A 12,489-nucleotide genomic window follows, 5' to 3' on the forward strand; every position below is an offset into this window, starting at 1 on the left:
TGACTGCTTGGATCGGGATGCAGGCAGCACTGTGGTCAATGTGACAACCTTTTACTGCAGCGTGTGCTGTAGGAAATGTGTAAGAGAGCTCTGAAAATACTAAGATGCTTCTAGCAAGTGAGGTCACACTTCTGTGGCTGTAGGGTGGGTCTTCCTAGCTTTCATTTTTATTTTAATTAAAGCAAGAATGGTTGTAAATGGAAGATCAATGAGGGACTTGGAGCAAAAAATGAATATGGGGGAAGCATTGTTTTGCTCTATTTAGAATGAGTACCCTCAAATTGTAAAGTTTTATAGAAATACCAGTTTTTAGGTTTTTATTCACTTGCATTACAAAAGCAGAAAAGCTGTTGAACAATGTTTTCAAGAAGAGAACGTGAAGCCACAAGGTGAATTTGAAATGAAACTTTTTTTTTTGATAATGAAAAAGGGAAGATGAAAAGTTTTTGTCAGGAGCAAGTGTTTAGCTGTCTGGTGCTGTCGAAGGCTGTAGGCTCTTTTATTCAGTATTTCTCCATTTTGAGGTTCCTGCTGTCTCTAGTCTGTGTTCCCATCCCCATCTATAGGCTGCATTTCAGAAGGACTGTAAATATGGGTTGAGTTGGGTCTATTCAGCAGTGCCTGTGAATGTGCAGTATGGTACGCGTGTACCCTAGACTTGTTGAACATGGTCAGAGAGGTTACAGGAGGATGGAGCCCCCACTGGGTTGGAGGCAGAGCCCATCATCGCAGTGGAGCGGTGGCCTGGCCTGGGAGGACAACTTCTATTTTCCGGGTATTTTGGTTGTGAAAAGCAGTCTGGCTTGCCTGCAATACCGCTTCTTACTATGCAGTGTAGCTCCTGACATAAACCAGTTCTTTGTGGGGGCCACCTTAATTCGATGTTCTGGTAGAACCTGGGATGACGAGCTTCTGCAGTCGGTGGTTGGCTGGGGTGCTTCTTGCAGGAGCCCTGTGCTGAGCAGGACTCAGCTGGAGGAAAACAAAGCTATTCCAAGGTAGTTATCAATTTGTTGTAGTGCTGCCCGACAAGGGAGCAGGAGGATGCAGATGATCTGTCCCCAAAGCAGCCCATCGCAGCAGCTCGGGGCAGTCTTGCTCGTGGTATCTCAGACCTGTTGAAGGCTGGAGAGGGACAGAATCTCTCTTCTCTCTCAGTCCTTGGCTTCTGCTGACTCTTGCCAGCCAGCAAGCCATGGGATGACAGTGGTCCTAACACCTTTTGTTGAGTGGGTGCATGTCCCTTAGGCACTGAATCCTGACACTTGGCAATGTGTTTCGCTCGGCCTGCTGAGCGGTGGGAGCTCTGATGGTGGGGGCTGGAGCTGGAGGCCATAGGACCTTACTTTGCCCTGCACCATGTGCCGTCATTGACAGCAGGGCAGAGCAGGCACGTAACCCTCTTAAATCAAAACTGGACCCCAATGACTGCTGCCAAGTTCTGTGCAACTTCAGGGCCAATGAAATTCCATATCTTTGTTTTGTCAGATCTCCAGTCATACAGATTTGAAGTCTAGTGCCTGTTTGTAGGGATTTGGTGGCACTTCCGCTGTCAGTCACATTGCATTCTCCTCACTTAATAAGAGTGTATGTGTGGGGAAGCCTGTATGTGGGACTTTAATTTTAACCTCATGGATTTTTCATAAAGGCTGTGGCACTTTCTGGAGTAATGCAGTTATTCTTTCCCCTAGGGCAGTGCTCCAATTTACCTTTTTTTTTGGTTGCTTTCATGGCAGGTAGAGCAATTCTTGCCCTCTGCTTATTCAGTTTATCTATTAGTCAGCCGCTGAAGTTATTTGACTGCTCTAGTGGGAGTGCACAGTATTTAAATCAACAAATATTGAAGGCTTCCTTCGTCCAGGTGCCTAGTGCTGAGCACTAGAATCCTCCATCTGTGGTTAGGGAGCTCATTTTTCGTTTTTTTTCTGGCACAAACTTTGCTGAAGTAACTGTTTAAATGGCCACAGCACGGTCTTAAAGACACCAAATGCAGGAAGAGAAACAAGTGTTGAAGGAATAAGGGCATAGCCTTTGGCTCCCTCTGCCCAAGACTATGCAAATGGTTAATAGCAGTGAAATAGCTGGCACTTTATCTTCTCCTGGGGTCGCTGCTATCCAAAACAACCCCCTGTGTGTCTTACCAGGGCTTTCAGTACACAGAAGGTGGTCTGGGTGATGCGAGAGGGCAGCAGATGGAGGTGATGGCTTTGAATCCTGCTTGGAGAGCCACTCAGTTACTGCCTGCTGGAGGTGGGGTTTCTGCCTCTGCCCCACTGCGTGTGCTCCAGCAGGCACCAGTGACCTGGTTTTGGAGACTTTGGACCTCTTTCTTTTTGGAGGCTTTGGACCTCTTTTTGAGGCTCTGAGCCAACAGGGTCCATGTGGGAGGCAGTGCCAGGCTGGTTGTCTGGGTTTCGGGGAATGGACTGCTTAGTGCAGGCATCAGAAAAATGGCCATAGTTGAACCCCAGGGAGGAGCTACCACTAGTCGTCAGGGTTTGAAGACCCTTTCTAGTAAGGTGCTTTGTGCCCAGCATCTGTGGCTTTCACGGGAAGTAAGGAGCAGGACTAGGACTTGTCCGTCTTGTAATTTCTGGGTAGGACCAGGCTGGAGCAAGTCAAGCGCTGCAGCAGGTCTTTGGGACTCACCTGGGCAGAGTCTTGGCCAACTGGTTTGAATTCAGCATCAAGCTGGGGGCTGGAGTGGATGGTCTAAGTGTATTGACCAGCTCTAACAGGGCTTTCAGTTTGTTGCTGAAAATGTCTGTCTTTGAATCTCAGATGAGCACCAAAACCGAGGAGCTTTGGGGAATAATACGGCTGTTTCAGGTGCTTTAGAATCTGGATCTGCAAGTGCTGTTTGTGCAGAAATCTTGATCAAAATCTTTTAGGGTCAACCCATTGGTCAGGAGATGAACTGAATGAATGCATTAAAAGGGGTAGAGAGAAGAGGAGGTGTGTAGGACCTCATACAGTTGGGGGAGATTTTTTTTTCCTGGTTGTCACTAACTGGAAAGGGACTTCGGTGCTTTTTGGGTCTGGTGAGCAAAGCCCTGCAAAGCTCGGCTTTGAACAGTCAGCCCAGATATATTGGACTTGACATCCTGAGATCCAGGTTTTTGGTGGTTCTTCATGCTTTAGCCTTGCACTGGGTTTTCACCAGGTCACCAGAGATGTTCAGAATATTGTTTTCCTTGAGCGTTTGGGTTTCCAGAGCAGCTTGAAATGAGATGCTGACACCAAGCGTGCTGGTCTGGCTTGCAGAGCTGTCCTCCAGTTTGACTTCAGGCCCTTCTATAGGTGAAACACTGTAGGTGAAAATGGCTTTGATTTGAGCTGCTTGTCCTACCTGCTTTGACAACGCTTTTGCTGGTGATGCTTTTCATAACTGTCTGGCCTCTGGAAGGAAAACAACACAAGGAATCCTGAACAGCAGGTTGATTTAATAATTTTCCTGATTGTGCCAGTGAATTGTTATCACTCCTGGTTGCCTGGGGAGCTGCTGGTTTGTCATGTCGGAAACCTTTCTGTGAGTACTTGGCGTTCATGCTTGGATTTTTTTCAGCTCAGGTCTGAATGGGACAAATTCATTGATGGAGGGAGCATGGAAATGTTTGGAAGGGAGGAAAAAACCTTTTTACATGGACTCTCCTGTTTTATCTGTGCATGAGGTTCTAGTCAGTCTGCAAAAATCTTGCTGCATTTGAATCATGTAATTATTGTAGTCTGGAATAGCATTTAATTGCTTCACCCCTGTGTTCACTCTGGCTATTGCCTCTGAATGACACCGCGAATCCTGCTCCTGTGCTGCTTCGTCCCGGCGAAAGAGCTGGTGTCCGTGGCCACCATTGCTGGGAGAGCTGTGAGTGCCGGGGAGTTACTCCTTGCAATGTTCGTGCAGCGGCAGAGCCCTGGTGTAGACGTTTGGCTGCTGAGCCGTGTCTGTGCCTCAGCAGCTCACCCATACAGCCTTGTGTCAGTCTGGCATTGTGAAGGGCTTTCCCAGAGATCTGAACACGAGATTGGGCAGCGTTTTGTTTAATGTGCGAGGTGTTGACATATAGTTCAATAAACGTAGTTACTGGAAAAGCTAAAGATAATATTTACCTTGAAAAATCCATAGTTGGGAATAAATGGCCACATCTGCAGCTGAGGCAAGTGAGAATGAGTGCACTGCCTTCAATTGAGCCACTCCCCGCGGTTGTCACCGTCCGAGGATCTAGGCAAGCCGGGCAGGTAGGTGAGTGAGCAGCTTAAATGGAGGCCTCTGAGTATAGGTAGCAGTTTTCTGGAGGAGAGGGTTCCTCTTCATTAGTCCCTGTAAGTAGCTGCACCTCCTCTTTGGAGTTTTGATATGGCTTGTGACCCTTTGCTTTCTCCTCTCTTCCTCCTTATCCTTCCTCTTTCTCCAGGGTTTAATGCCATGGCTGCAGATGAAAGTGCTACGGAAAAGCAAGCGGGGGAGCCAAAAATGGCGGTAGATGGCGAAACCAACGGTTCCTGTGAGCACAGCGAAGCTGGTAGCCACCCAAACTCAGCTAAAAACACTCAGGACAATACGAAAGTGAGCCAGCAGGACTCTAGTACTAAATTAAATAGGATAGCAGAAAATGGCATTTCTGAACGAGATGGCGAGACTGGGAAGCAAAACCATATGAAAGCTAATGACTTCACACAGACTTCTGTAACGGGGAGCAATGGATATATTCTAACCAAGCAGATGGCACAGGAGCAGCCTCTAAGGACTACCAGCACCTTTGCTTCTCTCACCGGCCATGCTGCAAAAACCCTTCCAGGAGGAGCAAGCAAAGGGAGAACTGTGGGCTCCTTTTCTCAGATGCCAGCCAAGCTCGGGGAGGGCAGTAAGGACATGGATGCTAAAAAAGCCGCCGCTGCTAACACTGAAGTCAAGGTCCACAGAGCACGGAAGACAATGCCTAAACCCATCCCTAGCCTGGTAACGTATAAGCCCAGCAGTGCTGCTGCGATTGCTCTTGGCTTTCGTTGAGTACGTGAGAGGGATCCCTTGCTGCTCGGGAACACATGTAATTTGGGGGTGTCCCACTGAGTGGATTGAGTTGGTTTTTTCCTTATATATATATATATATGTGTATGTATTTTTATTTCTATTTTTTCTCTTCCTATGGAGAGCCGGAGGGGCTAAAATAGAATCACGTGACCACCATCAGCTCTTGTCCCCAGTGCGTTTCTAAATATATGACTGATCAATTACCTTCTCCAGCAGATCTATGCGAGGCACTAAATGGCCTTTCTCTCCTGGCTGTACTGCTCATCAGCCGTCTGCTGGAATCCAGAGCTGCTGCTGAAACAAATTAGATTTCTTATAAGTTCGACTCAGAGGAAATTAAGCATAGCATGTTAACTGGAGACTTCTCCTCAGCTTGGAAGCTGTCAAGAAGTTGATAAGTTGGGCAACTTGATCGCATTGCTGAGTCGTTATAGTAGTAAACCAGGTGATGTTTTCTCTCTCTGTGTGTTGCCTGCAATAGTGGAACTCCTTCAGAACTCTTCATGCCAGAACCCTTGGGGTGGGTTTACCATGACATAACAAAACAGAGCTCTGCCTTTTCTTTAGGAGGGGAAGGGAGATGTGAAATTACCTGGTGCGTTCATATTATGGTGAACAGAAACGGGCACTTCTTTGTCATTGGCCAAGTTTGGTTCTTCTGTTGTTTTGATTCTTTTGCTAAAGGTGGGAAATAGATGCTGGAACGGGCAGAGCTCCACTAGAGGTGTCCGGCCCTGTGACACTTCAATGAGCTAGATGCTCTCATTGTGCTGTGTCTAGTGACGGAGAGAGACTGGCCTTTAGGTCCTAGGTCAGGGAAAGGAGTGTGAACCGTGCTTGGCAGCGTGAGTCCCACGGGGAAGCTGCTGCATCTCCGTAAAGGCTGAGGTGATGGATCACTGTTAGCTACCAGTGTATGATGGACCAGCAAACGCAAACTGATCCTCAGATCAACCCACCTGCTGCAGCACAGCACTGGTGTGATGTGAAGGCCTCAAAGCTGTGAGTTGCTGTGGTCTGGAGCAGGGGAAGAGAGGAAAAAAAAAAAAAAAAAAAAAAACGCGGGGGGCACCTAGTGAGCTGCAGATGGGGAAAGGTGCCCTGGGCCACGGCACCACCTGCACCTCCGGAAGCAGGTGGGAGTCCAAAAAAAAGAAAAAGCTGGGTGGCACCTAGTGAGCTGCAGATGGGGAAAGGTGCCCTGGGCCACGGCACCACCTGCACCTCCGGAAGCAGGTGGGAGTCCAAAGAGCACATCAAGATTACGAACCTCGTGGGCACCCAGCCTCGGGAGCAGGGCAGAAACCACGCCTGCCGCGTTTCCCAACCATTCTCCCAAACCACTGATTTCCCCTCCCTCTTCCCTGGTTGCATTTGAGTTCTCCGGCTCTCGCACCCCTGCATCGTGTTCTGGCTGATGAGTGAGGAAGCCCAGATACGATATGTATGGCCTGATGGAAATCGCATGTAAGGCTGTCACTTACCTAGCCAAGGCTTTGCGACCGACAGCGCCTTGCAGCTTTCCCCCCGCAGCCTGGTGTGCGCTTAAATGAAGCTGGGCAAACCCCCAGACCCTCGTGGAATTTGACAGGGAGCGATCCCTTGGGGCTGAGCAACTGAAAGAGGTGATTCCCTTGTAAAAGACAACTGCTAGGTTAGGAGGGAGTGTTTCCCTCATTCATATTTTATGTTACATCAAAAGGGTATTTTTACGCAACCTCTTGGGCTTCAAGGTTTGTCTCTCGAAAGCTGCGTGCAGCGTTTGCAGATGCTGGAGGCGCTCCCTCACACGAGTTGCTGCGATGCGGCTGCTGAATGTTATTCGCTCACACTAAGAGCGGCTTCAGAAACCAAAGCCCGCAGTTGTTGGGCTCTTGGAAGTGCATAGCTGGTCCTCAGCACCTCTGGCCGTTTCCTTTGGACTTAAAAGAGGGAGAAAAACACAATTCACAAAAAGAGTGGTAAGAAGAGGCCGTTGCCATGTTTTCTGCTCAAGGTTCTGCATCTAAATGTGACTCCAAGATCTAATCTCATTTCTGCAAGACAATAAAACATCTGTTTTGTTCAGCCTTCCTGATAATTACTACCTAATTTTTCCTCATTGTCTGTCGAATTTGCAGGCTCTTTTCTTCTGAGCAGCAGAGCCCTTGCTAGTTGTGATTTTTCTGTTCTGATTAGTTCTTAGCTGAGCTGTTTGTACGAGCTCATCAGCTCAGCCTTGCAGTAACTTTCCATGCACCAGCCTCCACCTTCACACCTTTTCCTCTTCAGAAACACCGTGATAGCAGGTGCTGCATTCCAGGAAATAAACTGTGGAAATCACCCAGAAGTTGATATTAGAGAACACAGTATTTTTCTTTGCTCGTATTTTTTAGACTGTTGTTTTCTTGGTAGACTGTTCTTGCAGACCTGTGCTGCCTGGGAGGAGCTGGGGAGGAGGATATTTCTGCCTGCAAAGTGTGAATACTTGTTCCCTCCGGCTCCTGCAGAAACCCACTGGGGCCAAAAAATTATTTTCTGTAATGCAATAGCTGTCAGGGGACCTTGGTAGCCTTTTCCTGCACATGTAGATTGGTCGTTGAAAGGAAGATGGTTGTTTTCTCACAAATATAACCAGCTTTTTCTCTGTTTAGGAGTTGCTTCCTGAATTGGGATCGAAGCTGAATCTGAAACAGGTGACAATTTTAATTGATGTTGTCGCATGTTAAGGGGATTTTGTAACAGATTTCAGCAGCATTGTTGACAGCACCATTTCTGCTCCTCTTCTGTACAGTGCAGTGACACAAGCATTGCGTCTTGCGGAAGCATCTTTCTTTCCCTCCTAATCTGTTTACAACCCTTTTAAGAACCCAAAAGTGTGTGTCCTGTGTTTGGAGAAGGCCCCTCCTGCTCAGAAACACCAGTTTTTGAGCTTAACAGCACTAAGACGTGCCTGGAAGGGATAAAGGATGGTAAAGACAGGGAAAGCATCCCCTAGTTATCTCTTGAGATGGGAGCAGCAGGTGGCTGAACTGGGAACCCCAGTGTTTCCATTCGTGATTTGGTGACCACGAGGCTGTAGTTGGAGGTGTGTGTCTCTGGTAGTGAGGTTTTTATGCTGTGCAGAAGGTCGGGTCGGGGAACTGAATCGTCAGAAGAAATAGTGCAGAAATCCATTAAATTAGCGTATCAGCCTGATTCACAGAGTGAGCCCAGGACACAGGGGAATGATGTAACTGGGGAAGCAAAGCCTGGGCAGGAAGGAGGAACCTGGAGCAGGAGACGCTTTTCTTATGTTGGTTTCTTCCAATACTCGTCAAACTACACCTTTAAGCAGTGTTGCCACTAAATGTCTGATCCCAGGACAGGTGACCTCCTTTCCTTCTGCGTGCCCATAGGTGCTGCTGTTGCTGCAGGGTGGGTTTTTTTCTCTGTCAGTGCCCGGCAGTGCTGTGGCAGGGCTGCTGACGTGGGCTGCGGGCTCCTCTGCAGGAGCTCCTTGGCCTGAGAACATACTGTGTTCATCTCTTGAGGCCAGGCAGGTGGCAGTTGGTGGTTTGCAAGTGTCTGGGATGGCTCAGCAGGCTCAGACCCTTAAATATGCAGAAAACTCAAAACAAAGGGCAAATCCTCGGTGTGATGGGGCTGTTGGCTTCTTGAGGGGAAGAAAAGAAAGAAATAAAAAAAGCCCAGGGCCTAGTGAAGTCAAGCTGCTGTCAGCTCATCTGAACGCAGAAGGTGCACCCAGAGAGGACCCTCTCCAGAGGGGTACTCAGGGGCGCACGGGTGGGCTGGAATCGTGAAGTTCATGTGTGTGAGCTCGGCCACAGTTAAATATCCCCTCTGGGAAATCTCCTTTGAGATTTCTTACCACTGACTTCTTAGAGGTTTACTGCAGAGGGAGACAGAAAGTGGATGTGCTGTACAGTGCTTTTGATTTCTGGTATAACAGGTTGCACTTGTGCTGCTGACCGCGGCCTGCAGAAATAACCGTCCCGGTCCCAGGTCTTTACCAGACGCAGTTTTGTCAGGAGACTTGCTATCAAAACTGGTTGAGTGACCCTGTTTTCTTTCAACTCATGGGTGATGCTCCCTTCCCCTGGAGCTGCTCCATCCAGGATGGGATAGGGAAGAGCAGTGGGGTCTCTCCTCCTGACCCAACAGAGTCCACACCTCTGAAGGATGCTGGCTCAGAAACCCCTTAAATGCAGGTTTGTAGCGTGGTTTAGGAACAGCTACACTTACAGCCTAAACCACGGTGATTTTATGCAGGTATGTGACCCCACGCAAATCAGAGCAATTGTAATCAAGTCGCACCCCAGGATCCCTCTTCTATGGGGCACATGTTAATCTGCAGATAAAAGAGTGTTAATAGGTGGATCAGCCTTGCAGCTCCTCTGACTAGATTAAGACCAAAGCCATGCAGGTTCTTTTTGTTGCTCCAGGGTCAGGGTCCCCCCACAGCCGTGCTGAAACTTGGTAGTGAAAAGTGTAACTCTGCAGCAGTGGAGGAAAGGGAGAGTAGCACCACAACAGCTCCTACAGGCACTGTCATCTGCTTCTGATAACTTTTTTTTTATAGCAGACTGGTATTTCTTGCTTACATCTCATCCACTAGTTGTTAGAGGCAGGTGTCCCTGGGAGCTGCTGCTTGCTGCTGTTCAAAGGCAGCGCCTTGGTACAGGTCTTGTTACCCCTTTGCACGGTGGATGGAGAGCAGGAGGCTGCTCGGTGACAGCTGCCATGTTGCCTGGTGGCAGTGGAGGTAGTTTAGTCCTCCTGGCTAGTTGGCTTTGGTTTCAAGCTCGTGCTCTGCTGGAAATGAAAGTCTTTAAAAGCAGAGGAACCAGACAGCTCCTGTGTCTAAGCTGGAGGTGGTTTCAGGTGTCATGAGTGAACGGCAGCTCTTCTGCGGTGCTCCTCAAAGCTGCCCTGCTCCAAAGCAGGTCCGGCAGGGCCTTTTGCCGGTGTCCTTGCACCAGCACACTGATGGAGTTCTGGCCTGGTTTCTCGTCGGTCGTTGCGAGCTTACTTGCTTTGGTAACAGAAAGACCTCTTAATTGCTGTAGATGAAAACTGTGCTTGACTATTGAATATCATTGAGGGAGAGAAAAAAACCTCCATAGCTGATTTAGACAAGGATAACACACAGCAATGGGGTTTATTTAGGGTGGGAATGGTGCTTCTTGCTTCTAATTTTGCTCTTTGCAGCGAAGCCCATGTAGGTGTTAGGTGAAGGCACCGCTGTTCGTTTGAACCTTTGTTGGTTTAAATGAAGGAAGATGATCTTCATCCAGTTTCCGAGCATAGGAGTCTGCTTGCTTAAAAATGTGGGTAATAGAAAGTGTGTGTGCCCTTGTTAGTGTTCATAGCAGATTGGTCCATGCCCAATGGATTACCAAAAGCTGTGCATTGCTGTCCTGGTGTGGTCGTTTCTGGTGCAGGCTCCAGCATTGCTGATCTGGTGTGTTCTACCTTTAGCAGAGGACTCTGGATCTTCAGGAGATGAAGCAAGAGCATGTTAGGACTTGTCACAGCAGCTTGGATGAGTAGATGTTGACTAGCAATCAGCTCCACTGTGTTCCTTCAGGCACCTGCTATTTGCTGCCCTCTTTGTGCTTTGCCAGCATGAGTGTCCTCTGCTGGGAGAGAGTAAGAGAGGCCGTAAACCAAGAAGCAAGAGTTTGTTTGGATGGATACTGAGCTGCAGCAGTTTTATAGAGACCCGCTTGGTCCTGTGCCTTGTGCTAGGGGCAGGGAGGGCAGGAGGAAGCTGTGAAGGAGCATGAGTTGCTCCTAGCCACGCCAGTGACTGTATAGCCCACACTGGTAGCCTAGAGCTGGGTCCTGCTAACTCCAGGCTGGGGCTGGGGTGGCAGGGCTGGAGGTAACTTGTTCTGCAAGAGAAACCTTCAGCTGAGGCTTTCCTTGGACTTTCCTTAGCAGGAGACTTGCTGGAGCTAAACAGATCGGCAGAGTTTTGGGAAGTCCCCTGATGGTGCTGGGGCCTGGCAGGTGGATCTGTGAGCTTTGTCTTTAAATGGATCGCTGTGATTTTTTGTTTCTGGTGTGCTTTGATAGGAGTCTGGTGTGCCCCAAATAGTCTCACACCCACTCACCCCACACCCAGATGCTCAGAACATCTTTTGCCTTTGCTGCTTCTCTGTGAACCTGCCAGCTCTCCTCTGCTGAGGGGTGTCGTGTGTCACTTGTACCCTGGGCAGCGAAGGCTGTAGTATAGCTACATACTGGGAGGGCCCAGGTATGCTTGAACCAGCGTGATGGGATCTTAAGGAAGAAGAAACTCCCCAGCAGACCAGTGTGCTGGATCAGCAAAGCCTGTTTCCTGGGAGTGTTTTGATTTGGAGCAGATAGAGCAGAGCACAAAAGCTCAGTGTAGGAGACCAGGATGGGTTGTACCTACAGGCTCGAGTTAAGGAACTGGCAGAATTCAGAGACATTAGAAATGGGAGAAGAATAAAATTTCATGCACTAAACAGTTTACTTGCTGGATGAGTAAAATTTATTAGGAACAGCAAAGCCATAACTGCATTATCTAGCTGAGAATGGAGGAAGGTGGTGGGAAAATGGAGTGTAAGTGCTTTCAAATCTTTGCAGATCCTTCTTAATACAATCCTTAGACTAAATATTTTTTAAATATATACATATACGTGTGTGAGAGCTACGTATGTTTTACTGCTGGCCTGCTCAGCTCCTTGTGCTATCAGGCTTCCTGAGAGATCAGGTCACCTCTCTGTGGGAACTCCTGTTCTTTAGCACTGCTGCATGTGCCTCCAAGTTATAATCCAGCTCTCACAAGGCTTCATTTGATTTACAAAAACTGTTTCACCAGAATTGCCATGAAAAAGGCATATTTAACAGTTGTCATGCAGCCTGATTGAAGGGTTTTTAATTTACTTCCATATTGTAATTACAGGGGGAAAGAAAAACCCCAAGCTAATAACATACTACTCTCTCATTTAAAATTTGATTGTCGTCTTCCAAACAGCATGGCATGGTCCGAATGTGAATTCCTGATGTTTGGGAGTAATGGCATGTTTTATCAGAGACCAGCTGCAAGAACCTGCGCTTACAGGGCAAAACGTGCAGCCCTTACGTACCCTTGTTGCAGGCAGCTCTGCGTCAGATGTGCCTGTCCCAAGCTCGTTTTTCTAATTTTAAGTTAAAAATGGAAAGCAGTGGATGTTCCAGCTGTCTTGGGAATTCTCAGAATAATCCTGTAGCCAAGAGTTACCGTTAACCTTTAGATGTATAAACTGGGGACTTTTCAGAGGTATAAATAGTATTGTTGAGACTATTATTGGCACACTGTGCCCAGCACTCCTGACGTACGTGTTTAAGGAGCAGAACAACTGGGAGCAGTCTCGGGAGTGATCCAGTGTCCAGAAGATGATCCTGTGGACACTTAATTTGCTCATTCTATTAAACTTACTGAGGAGAATGTTTTTTTTTTTTTTTTT

General features: G+C 48.0%; 1 protein-coding gene across 1 annotated transcript in view; it reads left to right on the forward strand.

Annotated features, from left to right (window-relative positions):
* EHMT1 (euchromatic histone-lysine N-methyltransferase 1) overlaps positions 1–12,489 on the forward strand; it is a gene marked incomplete at its 3' end in the record, with an annotated part of 25,585 nt that overhangs the window by 4,943 nt on the left and 8,153 nt on the right. The window contains exon 2 of the mRNA XM_010145446.1: positions 4,413–4,957. Coding sequence (XP_010143748.1) covers positions 4,413–4,957 — 545 coding nt within the window. The remainder of the gene's footprint in view (positions 1–4,412; positions 4,958–12,489) is intronic.

Source organism: Buceros rhinoceros, unplaced genomic scaffold (genome assembly GCF_000710305.1).
Source record: "Buceros rhinoceros silvestris isolate BGI_N320 unplaced genomic scaffold, ASM71030v1 scaffold20821, whole genome shotgun sequence".
NCBI lineage: Eukaryota > Metazoa > Chordata > Aves > Bucerotiformes > Bucerotidae > Buceros > Buceros rhinoceros.